General features: G+C 38.8%; 1 protein-coding gene across 8 annotated transcripts in view; it reads right to left on the reverse strand.

Moving 5' to 3' along the window:
* Positions 1–775: 775 nt before the first annotated feature.
* Positions 776–20,850, reverse strand: part of GAS2 (growth arrest specific 2) — a 142,857-nt gene continuing 122,782 nt past the window's right edge. For all 8 annotated transcript variants that reach the window (XM_050955473.1, XM_050955470.1, XM_050955468.1 and 5 more), the window contains one exon: positions 776–3,434. In XM_050955473.1, the coding sequence (XP_050811430.1) occupies positions 3,216–3,434 (219 nt within the window). In that variant the 3' untranslated portion in view covers positions 776–3,215. The remainder of the gene's footprint in view (positions 3,435–20,850) is intronic.

Genomic DNA, 20,850 nt, shown 5'->3' on the forward strand with positions numbered 1-20,850 from the left:
CACATGCAACTTAGGGTACAAGTTATTTCTAAATGTGAGCAACTAAGCGGATGTGCTTTGTCTGTATTTAGTAGATACATATGGACAGTGGGGAAAATCCTGGGCCCATTTAAGTTAAGGTAAAGGTTCTACTGCTTTTAATGAGTCTAGGATTTCACCCAGGCTTGATCCTGCCCAGTTGAAGTCAATGGACATTTTTGCCATTGATTTTTAATGGAAAGGGGATCAAACTCATATTTAGGCATTCCAATTTACAGTGACAACCAACAGAAAACATTGATTGTAACTTTAAAAACCTGATTTTAAAGAAAAAACACAAATTCAACTTCTCTCCCACCCTCCAAAAATGAGAAAGTCCCTTTAAAGGGATTTTCAACAGAATCCATGTCTCGTTTATATCACCTGCTGAAAATTTCCATGTGCATCAATTTCTGTTCCTGTTCTTCAGTAGTCACATTTTGGTTGCACATAGTAGCAGTACAGTAAGCAGCTTGATTTCTTTGTGTGTGTGTGTGTGTGTGATTACAGTGGGGTATCATATGTTGCAAACAACAAATGAGACTTGAAAAAAAACTTTTATGAATATTTTAAAAAAGTTTCTGTTTATTCCATTGCTAATGAAACAACTTATTTCTGCTCAAATTTATAGCCATTCAAATAATCCTATAAAATGATTTTTCTAGGAAGTTACAAGGCACAAAGTCACCAAATATAAACAAGGAAAAGTAGACAAACCCCCACCCCCCCCCATTCCCTCCCATCTCTATATATTTTTAGAGGTATGTGGATGATTCACAAAAATCTGAATTGCTCTAAAGAGTGAGCAATGGATCTGTTCATATTTGACCCAATTAATTTACTAAAAGTAGGGCTAGACTGTGCCTTTCAGTCAAACTCAAAGTAACGGGCAGCATGAAGGTGACTTGCCACAAGGGAAGCACAAGATGGCATTCTGACTCAAGGCTTGTCTACACTTCAAATGCTACAGCATTATGGCTCTATTGCTGCGCCTGCGTTACTATAGCGTTTCAGTCTATACACTACCGACGTTGACACCTCTGATATGTTGACAGGAGGCATTCTCCCATCAGCATAGGTAATCCACCTTCCCAAGAGGTGGTAGATAGGTTGGTGGAAGACTTCTTATGATGACTTAGCACTGTCTACATGGAGAATTAAGTTGGTTTAACAGCGCTGCTCAGGGGAGTGGATTTTTCACACCCAACCAACATATTTGAACCGGAGTGCCCATGCACACTGTCTGCATTGTCAGTACTACATCCCTTTGTGCATTGTCATTTACAACCCCTGGTGTAATCAACCATTGCGTCTTATATCCTCCTGTCATTGGGCAGCCATGAAAGGACCAGGTGGATTCAGGCCTGGATCCACAAAGGAACTCAGGAACTCAGCATTGCAAAGACTAACTTTTAGGCACCTAGAAAAATCACTGAAATTCACAAACCCTGAGTTAGGCGCCTACACTCCCTATAAAAGGCATACAGAGAGTTAAGCACCTAAGAATGGGATTCACAAAAAACAGCATGCTAGGTGGGGAGCCACCTAAACTAAGGAGATGTTGAGAAGAGGCGTGTGTGTTAAGCCTCAACCCTCTATAAGTTAGGCAGCTAAGTCTAGGCTGTAGGGCAGTCCCATCTCTGCTTGTGAGCCAGAGCTGGGTAACCTTCTCCTGGGATTAGGTACCTAAGCCATTTCATGCAAGAAACACTGATAGAGGTGGGGGTTCTGCCTACCTTATAGCTAGTGATTAGATCATTTGGCCAGCATATGGGAGAGCTGCAAACAATGTCTCTCTCTGTCTGGTAGAGAGAAAGGATTTTGAACAGGGAGCTCCCACCTCTTGGGGACATGCACTAACCGCTGGGCTACAGGATAGTCTGATGTGTGACTTCCTCAGTATCTCCTGTTGAAGCTGTTCTACCTTGTATAAATGCTTAGTCATTGGGCCAGAATGCTAAACTGAGAATGAACCTCGAAATGGGGGCATTCCTTTGGAAGATGGGAGACCCAGGGTCCACTACCTGTGCTCCAATGACTAATTATTTTTCCAAAGTGGAACAGCTTCAACAGGAGAGTCTTAGGGAGTCCTACATCAGAACATCCCACTGTGGTTAAGGCACTCACCTGTGTGGTGGGAGACCCCTCTTCAGAAATCCTTTCCTCCAAAAAGGCAGAGGGGGGCAACTGAACACAGGTTTCCTACATCCCAGGTGAGTGCTCTAACTACTGAGCTAAATGTTTTAAAGGGGGAGGTGGCATTGCCACCACTTCCTCAGCCGGTGGGACTTTGAATGTACCCCTATTTGGTAGGCATGCTGTGAGTGAGCTAGGCAGGGGAATGCCTATCTTAGCCTCATCTGAGGACCGTGCTGGGGCATGAGATAGGCGTACAGATGTCTGATGTGAGGTTGTGTGCATGCCCGGAGGCAGGAACTTAGGTGCCTAGGGAACTTTTATAACAAAAATTGAGTTTAGGCACCCAAAGGATTAGGTGGCAGCCAAGCAGGTTTTGTGTATTGCAGTGGTGCCTAAATCTGCGATTTAGGTGCCTGAATCTGGGGAGTAGGTGTCTAAATCCCTTTTGTGGATCTGGATCTTAAAATTAACTTTGTCAAAGTAGCTTAAGGATATACAAACTTTTTAAAATGGCCTTTTTAGGGAACTGTATAGCACACAATAATCCTTTTTTAAAAATTATTGCTTATTATTGCAACCTGTACAAAATAGTCCATTTTGATTTTAGTTTGTAGGCAGCAAGCGTTAGCAAATAGCTTTTATCACTCTGCACACTCAGCCTACATATATCTTTTCCAACTAACCTAAAAACAGTCATGGACTCAATGTCACAGGTTTTTCATACAAATATATTGTACTGCGGTTTTCCCTTTAACATGAACCACATCCTTTAAATCATTCCAAGTATACATTCACATATTTAAGAGTAATGATTTGGCTAAAAATATATGTCTATTTCTTATCTGATTGTAGTAATTAACCTATCAAGGATAATTTGCTATAAAAGGTACAGTACTAGAAATAAATAGTTCTACAGTTCAAAGATCTTCAAAGCAGGTTGCCATTTTCAGTCTGTTAAATTTTCTGAAGTCCTTTCAAAGCATAAACTAAATTTACTACACTCAAGAAGATAATTTGGACCTACATATATATAGTCCCAGTCAAACGAGAAGTTAATTTCACTTAATCTCCTTCTTGGTTTTGTAATGGGCAGAAACAACCAAGTAATTGTCTGGATTCATGTCCTTGATGGTCGGAGACTTGCTCTGGATTGGAGAGGTTTTCCCATCCACCCGAGAGATCTGCATTATTCGGCATGGGTCATGTTTCAGCAAGTACCCTGCAAAAGTCTCCCATCCTCCTCCTACACGAACCATCACATGTTTGTTGTGCAGCATCTGAAATTCCATAAAAGACAAAATCTTAAAGGGCTACCGTCAAGTTGAAAATCACATTTCTGTTTGGATATGTTGTGCTTACTATAATTACAAGTAACATCCTTTTGCAGCCTAGTTTACAACAAGAATGGGAAGACTGAGTAGCTTCTGGTTTGCACTGCAGGTTTGTGCAAAAAAGTGGGGCATGAGCAGGGGAGACAGAAAAGTAATTGCATGTAAGGAAATGGAGCAGCACCCAGTTAGATTTTTGCATTTTCAAAAAATGTTCACTACATGTTCTTCTAGCCTTACTTCAGGGCGTGATGTTGTTCTTTAGATGTTTATGAGTAAAACTAGATGGTTTTTAGCCGTATTTGTTGAAAGCATATTTAGTAACGATGCAACTTTTGATGTTGTAAAAACTGGCTTCTGATTTATTCTGGAGAAGAGGCCCTAGCTCTAGAAAGGGTCAACATCCAAAACATTCTACTCTGCCTAACATTGTTAAATGAGATGTGGAGTTAATTTCTTTAACAAAATGAAGCTCCCTTCAGTGTTAGTGATATGATATAGCATTTCTGACACACACTATAATGTACAACAGTCACAGACAGAAAGAATAAAGTACTGTGGGTCTAAAAGGAGGGACATCTAAAATAATGACGGTAGCCTGAACCTGTTATGGAGATGTCTAATTTCAGAAAAACAGGGCAAGTGAAAATACAAATGGTGGTCTGGAGGTATTAAAATCATTATTATAAATTTGCATTCCTGTTGGGTCGAAATTAGCCACACTATTTGTTATGCTTGTAATCTCTATTTAGGAGACACTTGGACATTAAAAAATAAACATGTTGCTTGTCAGGACTCACTTGCATTAACAGAGCTGTGCTGCGAAACTTGAACACTGCCTATCTGCACCATGCTTGGTTCTAATGCTAAGTTATCTGCCCCTTATTTTCAGGAACTAAGTATGCATATTTAATCTGTTGCATTCTTATAGCTAAATTGTTATTATTATTGTGTGTGCACGTGCACATGGCATGTGATATAGGTCGCAATCAAATATTAAGTGGTGGGACGTTGCAATATTATTTGTTATAAGTCTTTTCTTTTTCCTGATATACAGTGAGAAATGTGATCCCACCCAAGTAAAATGTAACTTCTCTAATGTCTTCAACTTGTATTTCAGCTGGTAATTTCACATTCACTTCTTTTCATCTCATGTCCTACAAAGCATAGTAAAACAAATGGCATCTGGGAATCATAAACCTGCAAGTTCTACAACAGCCACAACTTAATTCAAGGAATGAAAGGTGCTTTGATTAATATACTTCACAAAATTCTAGACAACTTTCATCTAGGCTGTAACAAATTAGAATTCTGGTTTGTAAGAGCTCCACCTCTGTGAAAATTCCTCAGCATGCTTACGTAGTCTAGATAATGAGACTTGTATTAATAGCTGTGGTGTGTGTGTGTGTGTGTGTGTGTAATTCACCTAAGGGGCTACACTATTTTGAGGACATAAATGAGACTTAAGTGCTACAAAGTCCTTGTGCTGCTCCTCTTCATAGGGGTAAATTTTACCCAATTTGTCATTTAAACCAGCAAAGAGAATAGTGGAGAGAGAGGAGGGAGGAGGAGAGGAAGTCAAGATAATGAAGTGTTACACTATTACTTAGTTTTTCACATCCGTAGCCTGCAGTAGCTTTTCTTTTGGGAGCATAATTCCATTTAAAATATATATCCTCATATGGAAACCGAAGAACAAGTTGCAAGGATTTCTGAAGTGTGAAACACAGGATACCTTTAAATTGAATCAAGCTCTCAGTTTGAATTAGTAACTGAAGACAGAAATTAGAAAAGGTTGAAATATTTCATTCAAAAATGTTTTCAATTAAACATTTTTCCTTCAACATTTTATGAAAATGAAAAATGAAAAAAATGGTTTTCACAAACTGAAAACAATGAAAAAAATTTCATTTTTCATAGAGAAACAAACAAAATACATTGAAAAATTTGTAATCAAATTGTTTCATTTGGAAATTTTTCACTGAAAATACTTAACCTTTTCTGATAGGCTCTAATAGAAACAGAATGTTTCCTTATTCTGAAACCTGGGCAACATTTTGGACCTGACTCTGATCTCCCTCACACTGTTCTTACAATGGTATAACTGCATTGACTTTGCTTGAGTTACCTGATTCACACTGATAGAAAGGGAAGCAGAATCAAATGATCTGATTTTTATTAAAGTTATTCAAATACCGCAGATGTGTAAATTGTTGGAGTGGGCTACATGGTCCTGAAGCGGAAGTCAGCCAAACTTTGTAAAATTCTGTTACACTTGAATACATTTGGAGTTTTTCTGGATTTACCTAGTTGTGAGATCTGAATCAGGCCCTTAATGTGGATAGGATAATCACAAAAAAACCCAAAGGTTTTTATGTAAGGTTGGAGAAACCCCAGCTCAGACTGTAACCCAGCCTTCCAGAAACTGAATATACAGTTCTGTCTCTTCAGGGGTTTCCTCCTCGGAGAGTGCTCTCTCCCATCGGTTACGGCTACCCTGGAGAGCTTACAGCTGCACCAATGCAGTTGCGCCACTGTAAGCTCTCTAGCATAGCCACTCTAAGCTGCCAGGAGAGATCTCTCCCAGCAATTTAATTAATCCACCCCCAACAAGCAGCGGTAGCTGTGTTGGCGAGAGAAGCTCTCCTGCTCACATAGCTGTCCACACTGGTGCTTAGGTCAGTGTAATGTATGTCGCTCAGGTGGGGTGGCTTATTCACACTCCAGAGTGACATAAATTATACCAACATAAGTGGTAGTGTAGACACAAACCTCTAAGACATGATCCAAAGCCTCTTGAAGTCAATGGACTTTGGACCTGGTCCCAGATCTGGTTCATTGTACCCATCTATACTACTGTGGGAGAGAGTTAACTCCTTGTCTGCTGGTCTTCAGGTGACGCTTCTACCCTTTGTCACACAGTGGCTCTCATTTCAAAAGCAATTAGTGTCTGGATTTTTGATTTTGTCATACAAGTTAGAGATGGAAAGTTAGCAAAACATATAGTAAGTTCATCCCCCTGCCAATGCAGGATTATTCCCTACAGTGTAATTTATAATGTGTTGTTGTTTTTTTGTAATCTAACTTTAAATTTTGCAAGTGATGCAGCTTCCACCACTTTCCCCTTACAGACTATCCCACAGACTAATAAAACTCATTGTTGGTAAGTTATTTCCTGACAGTCAGCCTAATAGTACTCTACAGCCTCTTCTTCTCTTTCCCCCAGGCTGCTTTCCCTGTTTTTGTATTTTATTATCATTTCTTATGACATAGTGTTAGGCATTTACTACCCATTCTTTCTATATATAAAAATGATGTTTTGTTGCCTCCTAAAAGTGTTCATTGTTTTGTACTGTGTTCTGCCATGGAAAATAATACATATATAAAATGTATTGTCATCTCATTTACACCAGAGCAACAATTCTGGCTTCAAATTACTCCAGATTCATGCTGGTATTAATGAATTCAGAAGCTGGCAATTTGATAAAACAATAAATAAATGAAATAGCACATTGCATTCTTCTCATTTGAAAACCAACTAAACAAATAAAAAACCATTTTCCCTCTACATATTACAGTTGAGGATCTGATTGAGACAGTATTGTTGACCTGATTCAGTGACTCTGTCGGATGAGAACTTCAGAAACAGTAAAAATTTGGATCCAGCAAGTGTAAAGCTTATTAGTCAGACTTCAGCATTGACATGAAGGAATTTTCATATTGCTACCAAGTGAATTCAAACTAAAATGAGAAAAACTTTATGATTCAATCATTTCCAGGAGATGTTTAAGAATGATATAAATCTTTATTATTTGCTGTTTTCTATGAAGCATGGCTTCCACAAGAGAGTTGTCTTCTCCAGAATCTGCATTTGAATTAGTATAGAAGAGCCTGTGGTGTAGTAGAAATATGAGAAAACAGCCTTAACAGGTAACAGCATCACAAAGGAATATATAAATGATGTACCACTGTAGTATACATTAAAGTTACCTCAAGAGGTAACATGAAATAAATATACAGAGAAACATTTGCAGTATAAATCATGTGGACTGAACTGTCATTACATAAGACGTTGGAACTACAGTGAAATATACTAAAAGTGGATGTGTGTTTCACATAACTGAATGGATAGAGAGCTTTAGGGCTTATTAGAGATATTGGGCCTATACCCTTATCCCATGTAAATGTAACTCAATAAATAGAGCTATGCTGGTTTACAAGAATGCAGGATCTGGCCCAGTATGTTATTCTCTATACTATATTACAGTCATATTTAAGTATACACTTGGGGGGGGGGGAATTACACACTGATCCAAATCCCATTACAGCCAAATGGAAGGAATCCCACTGACTTTAAATGGAATTCTGTCGGGACCTAGAAACCAAAATCAGCAAAATTCTAGCTGGAGCAAGTTGGAAACCTCTAGCCCAAATTTAGTGGTGACATAAATAGTAGTGTAAGATACATGTTAGGCATACATTGTCATAAAATGCATGGGGGCTAGTGACAGAGTAGGGTTACTTGCACTTATCTGGCATTCAGTGGTTGTGCAAAGTGAGTGAAACTTACACATTGAAAAGATGGAAGGTTGTAAAGCAGGAAAAGCAACTGATATTGGGTGTGTATGGTTCTAGGATAAAGATCACATCCACTTCTTCAACTTATCTCAGCTGAATTTGGGCAGCTTTGTCAAATTCGTTCTTGTCATCAGAGTAGGGTGACCAGACAGCAAATGTGAAAAATCGGGATGGGGTGAGGGGTAATAGGAGTCTATGTAAGAAAAACACCCCAAAATAGGGACTGTCCTGATCTGGTCACCCTACATCAGAGGGTACAACTCTTGTTTGCTATAGTTTACCACTAAGCATCCCATTTTGAAAGGCACTTAGCACTACAGCTCCCATGGATGTCTAGAATCACCAATTTTTACATAGGCAAGGAGACAGATGCTCTTGGCACTTCTTTAGTGGTGGAGGTAGGTAGGATGGGTAAGAGTGCATCACGAAAGGAGTGCATTTCTGTGAAATTATTTACTATATGTTTAAAATATTTTGACGTAATAAGGTGTGGAAATTCCTAGTGTACTGCTAAACAGCTACAGCTTTTTAACCCCAGAGGTGGCTGCATTTCAATGGTGAAAGAAATTATCCTTGTGCATTGTTGGCATATCATTGCTAAAACAATGGGACTACTCACAAGCAAGTTAATTGCCTCATGTTTGCAGGATTGGAACCTTAGGGCCTGATTCTGCAATGTGATGCAATCAGACAACCCCCAACTCGCTCCAGTGAAGTCAGGGGAGCTCTGCAAAGGCATTGAGGGTTTGTCTATGTGCAGTACACTGTAGGAGCAGAGCACAATTTTGTAAAAAAAAAAAAAAAAAAAGGAGGGGGACAGATGGAAAATGCTAAAAATTAATTAGGGGAGGGGCAAACTATTGAAAAGAAACCATTTTTGTGAATTTAGATCTTGTTACAGTTTGCAAAGTGTATGAACAGATCATGATTTCCACGAATTTTTTTCTTGTTCAAATTAATTTAACAAATATTTTATTATAAGAATATATATTGCATAATATATTAGGCAAATACATTTCAGCCTATGGATAACTAACAAACAGTTCATTATTCACAGGAATTACTCTGATAATATAATATTCACAGGTCCAAATTCAAATTGGTTTAATTGGACACAAGTAATTCAGTATGTTTCTGTTCCCTTACTGGTTAAGCTTAAAGTCTTAAAGTTAGATTTACAGTGCAAACAGTTTCTGTTCTGAATTCCAAATCTGATTTTTCTGTAAACATTTGTGCCAGTAATTTAATTTCCTAGAATGTTTGTGAAAAGCAAACCCAAAAGAAGTGAAAATGCTGTCAATGAGAATTCATTTAAAATGTGAATGAAAAGTTGACATCCTTTTCAGTATTTGTTCAACCTTAATATTAAAATATTATGGGTTGTTTGATATAAATAAATTTCTACACAAAACACCTTACATTTCTAAGCTTTTCTTAAGTTTTCAACGCTAGCATTCATGTAGGAGATATAAAAGTCAACATTTGAAATCAAAAGACACCAACACAGAGTAACTGGAATAACTCCGATAGCTCCATCTGTTTTATGTATTTGGGGTATTATATGTTTTTAAAACATTATGTGTATTTTCAGCAGTCCATGAAAAATTAAAATACCAATTGGATTTACTAGTGTAAAATACTATGCGCTTAAAATTGTTAGACTAATATATTCAAAATAGTACATAGCAAGTTGAAATTTCAGTTATCATTAATGCAATATCATATTGGATTTTTATTTATACTTCATCACTTGACATCAAATATTTTGCCATCAAATAGTGTATTGGGCTCTTTTCAACAAATTCTCTTAATACATTCAAATAAGGAAGTAGCCTTTTAGAAATTGGTAGGTAATTGTTGCTATGTTTTAATAGCTTTGAGAATGCCTACTCATTAAAACAGGAAAGCAAGAAAATGAAATTTCCCAGCATGAATATGAAAGAACACCTGAATGGATACTAACTGAAATGGCTAACATTTTTTCCATAACATTTTGAACAAAACAGATCATTTAAAGATTACTGAACTGATTTTTGCTGGTGTTCATCCAGAAAAAATCACTGATTTAAAGACAGAGCAATGTTACTGATTTAAACCAAGGGGGTTAGTTTGTATTTATATCTGTGTAACTGAGATCCAAATATGTCTCTATTATCAGTATCTTCATTTGTTTTATATAGTCTCTCTCTCCTTCCCCCCACCTTTTTAATTAAAAGTCTATCTAGCTTAAGGTCATTCCCAACACCAAGGCGCACACTGAATTTTACAATAATGGTATGGTCTAATAAGTTAGAGTAGCAGTTTGGCAGTTGTGACTCTTAGGCCTAGTCTATACACGAAAAGTTCTGTGAGTACAGGCTATGGTGGCAAACCCTCCTGTGAAGATGCAATTTTGCCCATATAGTTTATACCAGTTGTCTGCATGAATTTGCAAACAATCCCAGGCAGATCACTTAACTGTAGGAAGCAGTCTGGTAACAGCAGGGGATTGGAAACTATCAGAATTAGGTTCTGCAATCAACTCCAATAGTAACTTAATGTGTGGCCATGTGTAAGTTCTCCAGTGCCTCAGTTTCCCCATTTATAAAACTTATTTACACTTCTTTGTAAAGGGTTTTGAGATAGAATATATTCTACACATATTGAGCCATATCAACAGGTACTTTTACTTCAATGGAACTACACCTATTTACATCAGCTAAGAATTTGACCCATAAAAGCTACAATACATACTTCGGGAAGATTGTACACTTCCACTATTTTATAATGAAAACATATCACTTCACAGTGACATTTTGGATTGCATGATGTTCTAGCAAATGTTCACGTATTTCAGACATGGTAAACAGGAGTAAGATACCATGCTGGGAGGTGTTCAGATACTATTAACAGGAGTGTGGTTTAAATACATAGAACAAGAGATAACCCTGTATTCTTAGTCTTTAAAATATAACTTACTCAGCAACCTGGGCAAGAATCCATGTGATGAGAAATGGATGTAATGACAGAGGCAGGCAACAAAAGGATTTGATACTTCATTATATGAAGGTATATGTCAGGGTGAAAGAGGACAACGTCAGGCCCCCTAATCAGTCTCTGAACCCCCAACTGCAGCATTCCCATTCTCCTCAACAGCAGGAATGAAGCCAGGAAGAGATCCATGTGTTATAGTTTATGGAACTCTACCTGCACTTCGGGTTTAGTGCAGAGCTTGCAGGGACAGGAGAAGTTTTTTCTTTCCCTCTTCCTTGGGTATATGTGAGCGGGAGGTGTTCCAGACTGCTTCCTAACTCCCCACCCAGACCCTTGGGATTTGTGGCAATATTGACCTTACCTAGCGGGAACATGAAGCAGACAGCTATTCAACACCCCTCCAAGATATGAGGTAATGCAGGTGGCCAAAAAATCCCAAGAATGATAACAGTAGGAGGGGACGGAGGAGGTGGGCGTGGCTGAGGAGGTCCCCATGCATACGTACAGGAGTTAAAGCATAGCTCCCCCTCTTATAAAAGCAGGAAAACTCTTGTGCAATTACTTATCCTCTTGGCTGTGCAGTGAGAACTTTCCATCTTTGATTCTACTTTACGTATGTGTGCATCAAATATTTCTCCAGGGCTTGGTTTGAGTTTAGGCCCAATTAGATGCTTAAGTGCTTATTTAGATGCCTAGGTGCAGATTTAGGGAACCATATTTGAAACCTGAGCTGCCCACACCAATTTATGTAAATACAGGCACTATCTGCCTCTTAAGAAACTGCAGTGCAAATCTGGTAGCCAATTTTAGATATTAATCTTTGACCATGCTTGAGTTGGCTATATACAATATTCATGTATGGATTGATAAACAACAAAATTAAATTGGAAGACACAAGACATTTCCCAGCTTTGAAAGAATAGTCAGAATCCAGCTCCTTTTTTTCCCATTCTGATAAAAAATGATTCTTATTAAGTCACATTTTGTCCAATCCTCTGTCAATGTGGCACTGTTCTCTTTAGAACATTTTCAAGTGTTTTATCACATTCTAAATGTCTCAAGTGTTCCAGCTTCCACTACCACATCAGGAAAACCATGGATTGTTTCAAACACCTTTTTTAAAAAAAAACAAAACCTCTGAGATTTTGGTTTCCAAGCTCTAGCTCTAACCCCCTGAAAAAGGATTGCATATTGCAAATGCTGGCTTTGCCCTCAAGGGGCACTTGTGATAATGAACACACAGAATAGTTAATACATAGGGGTAACATTTCTGTCTTGTTGCTGGGAGATTTAACTGAATCCCCTATAACATGAGATGAAAAAAATCACCTATAATAAAGCTAGGTCTGAAAAAAATCTCCAGAGCTTTGTAGGAGTCCTGTTAATTGCTTGTCACAACATATCCAGCTGTATCAAGAAGTGGCTTTTATAAATAATACTTCATTTTGAGCTGTACTTCTAAAGAATCTTATATCAGTTTTAGAACAAAAGAGTCTATCAAACATGTTAAAATGTATTCCCTTATTTATCAAAACAGTGCGTTAGTGGGCCCTCTTCCCTCTGAACAATTCACTGTGATATACTGCATACTCAAAGAACAGGCTGGGAATATATTGCTGTAAAATATTTAGAACTTAGCTTCACTGATTTAAGTCACCAGTTCCAGAGTAAATCAAATGTTAATTTTCATGATTTTGTAGTGATCGTTTCTCATGGAAAATAAAATGGAATGGAGTCCCTTAGTTTCCACCTGAGACCAGGACAGATTTTACCATTACATTTTAATCTTTCTTTCTATCTCTTGCTTAAAGAGCTCAGTTTCCAAGTAGAAACAAATAGAATTACCAACTGCTGTAGTAAAATTGCCACACTTACGCATTGCACCCATTCTGACCTACATTTAAAATACACACACATGCACAATAAGCGCTTCCATGCAAGTAGCATTGACTTAACCAGTCAGAAAGTGCTAAAAGCTCCATCCAGCTGGAAGGAGTTTTGGCAGTTGCTGGTTCACTGATGCTACAGGCTTCCCCGGCTAGACAGAAACCGAGGCTACTATCTGTTCCCTTTTCCGCACCCACATTCTGCTCCTAACCCTTTCAGAGGAACAAGGTCTGTGACTGCTAAATGTGGTGATCAGGCTCTGGGGTGTCACTCAGCATGTGATCAGCTGCACACTCAGTGATATTCTTTCCCAGATGATTTAGGGCCAGATTTTCAAAGAGCAGAAATCCAGGGCAATTGCACAATCCAGTATTTGTAAACAAGTGCCCTGTTAGATGTAGGGCTGCCAACTTTCTAACTGAACAAAACCAAACACCCTTGCCCGCCCTCTTCCGCCCCCTTCCCCAAGGCCCTGCCCAGGCCCCCCTACTCACTCCAGCCCCCCTCCCTTTGTTGCACACTCTCCTCCACTCTCACTCACTTTCACTGGGCTGTGGTAGGGGGTTGGAATACGGGACGGGGTGAGGGCTCCAGCTAAGGATGTGGGGTCTGGGATCGGGCTGAAAATGAGGGATTATGGGTGGTTCCTGGCCAGCAGGAGTTGTGGATGTGGCTCTGGGTGAAGAGGCAGCACACGAAGCTTCCCTGGCCGCCCCTCCACCCAGGAGCCAGAGGGAAATGCTAGCTACTTCCAGGAGCTGCGTGGAGCCAGGGCTCGCAGGGACCCTGCCTTAGCCCTGCTGCACCGCTGACTGGACCTTTACTGGCTCAGTCAGTGGTACTTACTGGAATTGCCAGGGTCCCTTTTTGACCAGGCATTCCAGTTGAAAACCAGATGCCTGGCAACCCTAGTTAGATGTCCAAATAGTCATTTGCATATGCTAATACCCAAACTGCTTGTGCAATCACTGGAGTTGTGGAGGGGGGCGGAAAAACTGCTTCTGCTCTTTCCAGAAGCTGGCCACAAATATCAGTCAGTAGGGGAACATCAATCAAAGGGGCCTACAGATAGCTGTCTCTGAGCAGCAAACTGTTCAATTTTGGAAGCCAGCCAAGGAGAAGAAATAGGGCATGCAGCTTTAATTTTCTCCTCTATTTACAAAAAGCTGGAAACCATCACACTATTTTCATCACTTTTTTCTGAATAAGGATTGTTATTAGAATCAGTATATTCAGAAAAATAAGAAAATAAGAATAATTTATAATCTATTATTTAGGTAGTAAGGGCCAGCTTCTCAAAGGTGCATGAAATCAATGGAAGTTAGAAGCCTAAATACTTTGAGGATCTGGGCCTAAGCTGTGTGGACCCGAAGCCCATCTTTTTGGTATGTGTGTTTACAATGCCTAGCACAATAAGGCCTTCATCTTTTGGTGCAGAATATGTGCTACCACAAGACAAATAAGTAAGAATAATGGAGCACAATGGCAAATTTATATGCCATTTTACCTTGGGCAAATTTCAAACTGCTTCAGAAGGACACATGCATTATTTCAGATTCATATTTATAAAACTTCCTTTTAATATTCTTTTTAGCAATGAAAATAACATTTTAATAATGTTTTGCAGACAACTATTGGAGGTACCTGGACTTCAAAGACAACCCTGAAAGAAAGCCATTCAGGACAAAATGAAAGATTCATAAGCTCTAGAGATCAATCAACAAACACCTTAAGATGTCACCATTCTACCAAGGGACCAGATGCTCGGGTTTTTGAATTATGATACCACTGTATTCTGATTAAGTGATTTTATCCTCCCCAATCATGTCACTCATTTCAGCTACATAAGTGAACCTGAATAACATTGAGATTCTTACAGTATGTGTGCCGTGTCACCGGCTTAAATTAAGCTATTAAAGAATTATTTACCTGAGGCAAGCTGTTGTTACGTAGGATATAACAGCCTCTTAGCAGATTTTCTTTTGAAGAGGTAATGGAAATATTTATGTTGCATACAGAAAGGCAGATTTTTATTTTATTTATTTATTTATGTTGCCAAATGCGGAAGCTTACTGACTTGGTGTCAGCAGAAAACCAGTTAATAATCTCAGCTATGCGCTCGACATTTACACTTTCTTCAAGGTTAGTAGGGTTTTGTAAATGTTTTTATTTAGGTCAAAAGAAAGTCAAAAGCAAAATGACTTCCGGTAAACACAGTTTGGCAACAAACAGATTTGTGCTCATATTCGATCACAGTACATTCATTTTCTTTTTCTACTCTTCTTTTTAAAGTGATAAAATCGGGGGAATGAAGGATTGGATGGCTCAGGACAATGGGGTAGAACAGTATATGGAGTCTTTTACATCTACTTTACCTATTCAATCTGTCCAAGTGAGTACTGACTCAAAATCATTACTGTCTGATAGTTCTTTAGCAGATTATGTAAACTGAATCCAGTTACTTGTTGACAGGTGCCCACAACACAAATCAGCCTTTCTGGCATCTCAGCAGAGAAGCTAGGGATTTGGCTAGTCATAGAAAATGAACTACCTCTCATCCCTCAAGACAATTGTGCCAATTTAGGATTGAGGCACTTGACTGGGCAGTTTAGGGAAACTTGCACTGCCAATGCTTGTACTGCACTTGTTTTGTTAGATAATTATAACATTAATATTTCGTAAGAATGTGCATTAACAATTTTGACCTTTTTCTCACTTTGTTATTCATCTCTCTTATTCTTCCCATGGGATTTCTTGTGATACAAGAAAAGTACTTGATTGCTTAAAGAACATCCCAAATATAGATGCACATACCAATATTTAGTGGCAGAGGAAAAGGTAGGCTTGCGAATATGAATTTCAATATTGGTAGGGGTATGTTATTTTTAACCATATGAAACATGCAACAGAGATTCATACACAGTGGGCACAATACACATTTTTTTCACAAACACTCAGCATTAATTAATAATACGCAGCACTTTTAATCTTCAAAGTACTTTGTAAACATTAACTTCATGTGACCCCTGTGACGCAAGTAAGTAAATACTTTTAAACGCTCACTGATAGCAAATTTCCTTAATATGCGCATTGAAGTCGAAAAAAACTAATATCGATGTTTCATAAAACTGACAGTCAGATTATGCAGCATTTTCATTTCAGCCCTGATCCAAAGCTTAAAATGTTGCACCAGCATAGCTGTGCCACTGCAGCTGCACTGCTGTAGCACTTCAGTGTAGACATTATCTACACTGATGGGAGACCTTCTCCCATTGGCATAGGCAATCCACCTCCCCGAGAGGTGGTACCTAGGCCAACAGAAGAATGTTTCCATCTACCTAGTGCTGTCTACACAGGGACTTCGTCTGGCTTAACAATGCCACTCAGCAGTGTGGATTTTTCATACCCCTGACTGATATAGTTAAATAACCTAATTCCCACCAAATTCCCACCAAAGTCAACTGCAGTCTTTCCATTGCCTTAAATGGGTTTTGGATCAAAATTTTATTAGATCCAAAATGACCTTTCTGTTTTAGTAAAAGGTCTCTTTTTTTTTTCCAGAGAAAGGCATTCAGATACTCTTAGGATGGACATTGTAGAAATATATTGCATATCCTAACTAAGCCTATTCCTAATTCAGATGCCTTAGTGTTCTCTTTCATCCAGAAGACAATGCTATAAAAATGTAGAGTAACACATGGCCCTGACTTGATCATGTCACAAAATTAGTTCCCTCATTGCAGAAAATGAACTTGCTCTGTTAAAATATAAGTGTGGGATAGAATGAATTGTTTTATAGCTTTCACAAGCCTTACCCTCACTTAATTGATCAGACAGTAATTTTGCTTTTATATTGCTTTTCCTTCCCTCCAGGCTCAGATTACTGTCCATTCTGCAACTTCTTTCATTTGCAGGAAACTTTTTTATGAGCTAGTCAGCCTTTAACAGCAGGAGTATGGAGAAAGCTGACCTAAATTTAGAACACTTTCGCCTATCGGGACTCACCATGGTGTGTTTTCAAACACCTTATTATTTATTCCATTCACAGGTTGTCTCTACAGGCTATTTGCACCTTGAGTGAGATTTTTTATCTCCAATTGAGTCTTCTGACATTTATACATCTTTTTAAGCTACTTTATGAGTCAACATTGTGTTATATGAAACATTATTCTAAGATGGAGCACTCCCAGCATGGGTCTGCTGATGTAACCCAGAATTGAGGACATTGGTATCATGTGAAACACTGAGGAACATGAAAACAGGTGTTCAGTAGGTCAACTGGAAATCAGACTACTAGCAAAGGCTGCATACTTACAGACAGTCACATAGTAAGTGTGATCAGTATTACCATGGCACCTGCTAAATAAAATTATTTACCGTAGTTCTGCTCCTCTGAACATATCATTCCAACAGGATTCTAACTGCTGAGTTTTTTATCCTTGAGGATAGTGGGAGCCAGTAGCCAGACCCCTATTGACCATTGTGCACAACCTCTTTTAGGGTATAAATATTGCCCTCTGAATATTCTAGTCAGTGCCTTTGGTTGCATCAGAAGCACAGCCTCAATTCAGGCCAGCCAAGATCACACCAAGGTGAAATACAATCCGCTAACCATTCATGACACCCACCACACTTGTAGAAAGCACTTTGAAATGAAAAGTGCTATGGAAGTAGAAATAAAGTATTATTTGTATTACAAACTCTGAATACAAGTCAGAAGTCATTGCAATCTTATGTCTTTTATTTCCTAATTTCCAGAGTATATCAGATCCTTTGCAGTAACTGGGTCAAAGTTGGCTCACAGTTACACTGCTGTAAATCCTGAGTAACTCATGGAAGTCATGGAGCTACTTTGGATACACACTGGTGTAAATAACAGTAGGATTTGGCCCTTTGGGATTCACACTTCTGTGATTAAACTTTTTGTTGCTCTTATTTCTGGCTTGTGTCTGGCACATGCTGCTTTTTTTTCTTTAATAAGGGTTGAGGATATTCTGCTTTTGGATGTCTAATCAACACTCCTGCTTCCAAAAGGAAGCATGTGTAGGCGAGCACCTTATACGTGAGAAATGATTCAGTTGCAGAAAGAAGTAAACCCACTTGTTTATTCATTAGGAGGCAAATGAATTTCTGGCAAGCGAAGCCTGGGGCTTCTCAGGCATTGGTGTAGGAGGAACAATATGAAGCAAAATTAATTGGATGTGGTACTCTCGCTCACAGAATGGCATTTTCCATTTCCACAGTACTTCACAGCAGCCCATTGCCACTGTACTATTAGAAGAACATAGGGACTGTAGGCTTGATCCAATAGCTATTGACTTCAATGCACTTTAGATAAGGCCCTGGGTGAGGGGAACAAGAGATGGAAACTTCTTATGCACTTCTTCTCTATCCACTCATGCAGGGGCCAGCTACAATATAGGCTAGAGTTCACCATCAAATTAAATCGGGGCTGGTTAGCAGAATCTAAGTACCAAACTGCTGCACATTTTCAGCCAGAGCAAGTGACTCATAAGAAATATTTTATGCAATGCTCAGCAGAAAAGATGATATGGTGAATAGATTAAATATGAAGCATAAAGCCAGGGGGAGAGTTGATGAGGTTAAGGAGAAAGACAAAAAATGTAAACTGGCAACTGCATGGAGACATAGAAAACCAGACGTATTAAGATTAAATAATATGGGAAGGGGAAGAAAATATATAATACAGTGCAAAACACATGAAACTGCCAAAGCAAAACTATGCATTATTGTAGGAGAGAGAAGGGCCAACTACTATCTTTGAATCAAAAGTACAGATCTCCCTTCTTAGATGTAGATAGCTAATTATTAATTCTTAGTTTTGTATCCATAATGTTTGTACAATCATCCAGAGCCTCAGAGAGCCACTTATTAAAAGCAAATAATTAAGGGCAGATTCTGCCTTGCTTACTTAGGCCGAGTAAGCCTTTCTCATCCACTAGTCCCATTGAAATCAATAGCACTAGTGGAGGAGAGAGGATATGGGTGAGCGCATAAGTAAGGGTGGCAGATTCTGGCCCTAAATAAATAAACGCATAGTAATGCTCATCAGAAGCAATACTATAGAACAAAACTGTAAATAAAAAGAAATGTATTCATTTAAAGAGATACTATCAACCTATTTAGGTCCCCCAAATTACTGTCCTTCAAGGAAATTAAGTTTTTGAAGGAAGTGCCTGCATACAAAAATCCTAGTCACACTGATGTCAATGAAAGTTTTGTCCTTCAGTATTTTTATATATACCTCCCCCGACATATACGCACACTTTGCAGAACCCGTGTGAAAAATTTATTTATCATGCCCACTTTAGCACCTAATCTGTTCTCTGCCTTCTAAACCAGTCCCTCAAAACTTATTCTACCATTCCAAATTTCTAAGCAGCAGCTTCAAACAGCTACCAATACAGAAAATCAGCCTGCACCCAAAAACTTTCTTCCTCCTCCACAAAATATGGAATTTCCTATCAAAATTGCACTTGGCTGATATGGAGGTAATGTACATGGCATATACAGTACAGGTATGTGATAAATAAACTTAGCATATGCCAGTGGAATTTATCACATAACTGTGACTGCACCACTTGCACACTAAACTATCTCCTCTGGGATCCATTTAACTTTCCAACCCTCTCACCTGCTTTAAACAGCTCTCTCTCTCTCTCACTCTCTCTCGTGTATGTAATATCATTTTAGAATCTTGGAGTTAAAATGGCTTGTTTGATTTTTTCCTTTTTTGTGCACCAGCATCCATGGGAATGCCATTGCAGCCCAGACAGTACTGATACTCTATTGGTACACCTGCATTTGAGCTGGAAGGTACGATTCCTAACTCATGCAGACATACCCCTGCTAGTTCTGCTCAAGCTAGTGTGCTAAAAATAGCAATGTAGATAGCACAGGTGTTAGCTCGAGCTAACTGCCTCAGTAAATACCCCAGTGGTTCATGTGGGCAAAAACCTAGTCAGTCTCTTACTATGTGTTTATGAAGTCCTCAGCTCAATAGGGACCTGATCTCAGTTGGGGCTTACAGGTGCTGCAGTAATACAAGCAATTAGTACTTCATAATAATAATATAAAATGAAACCTGGAACCAAACTGTTTTTATATTATCGAAGCAAAATCTTATCAAGAGGTTTTGTGAAAATATAATCACTCCCAGTTTTTACCTTTAAAGAGGTAAAACTAGAATCATTTATCCTCACCTCCTGAACTTTGGGGTTTGTATAAAAGGTAATCCTGGTCTAACCACCTTGTTGTCAGTCATCCCTAGTTGAACAGAATTATCATAGCTGCACATGCATACAACGTGTCAATGTGACCTCAGTGCTACAAGGCATACAAGCAGACCTTCTAACACAACACTATAGTACCAACAACACAGGTAATTGTCTAGACTAGCACCATTTCATGAAAAGCAAAAGTTACATGGGCAAATTAAGACTCTTTCAGGCTGCTATAGTTGAGAGCAGCATTTGGCCTACTGATTCATAAGATTTTAAACCCAGTCAGCAATGGGAGGATGTGCTGCTCCATTTGGTAATGGCATCTTGACACACTGGTGCAATGATACATGATGACAGAGCACAACAATGTGCTCATCAGTTCAGTAACAAGCCCTGATGTGTGAGATTGTCAAGTGATTGACTCTTACATGTTCCTGAGAAATAAATAAATAAAGATATGCCACATATGTCACTGCATTATTTAACTGACTAACGGGATCCAAGCCTATCTCCAGTCTTCTGGGGAAAGCAAAAAAAGATGGTGGAGCTGCAGTTATAAAGCAAATCACTAGGTGGCAGACACACACTGTGGCCAAAACATCTATATTAGAAGAAGGCACAAAGAGGATCCTTCAGACCAGCTGAAGTTCGAGGAGGAGGCAGTTTTGACCAATTAAGTGAAC

The sequence above is a fragment of the Gopherus flavomarginatus genome, chromosome 5 (genome assembly GCF_025201925.1).
Source record: "Gopherus flavomarginatus isolate rGopFla2 chromosome 5, rGopFla2.mat.asm, whole genome shotgun sequence".
In the NCBI taxonomy this organism is placed as follows: Eukaryota; Metazoa; Chordata; order Testudines; family Testudinidae; genus Gopherus; species Gopherus flavomarginatus.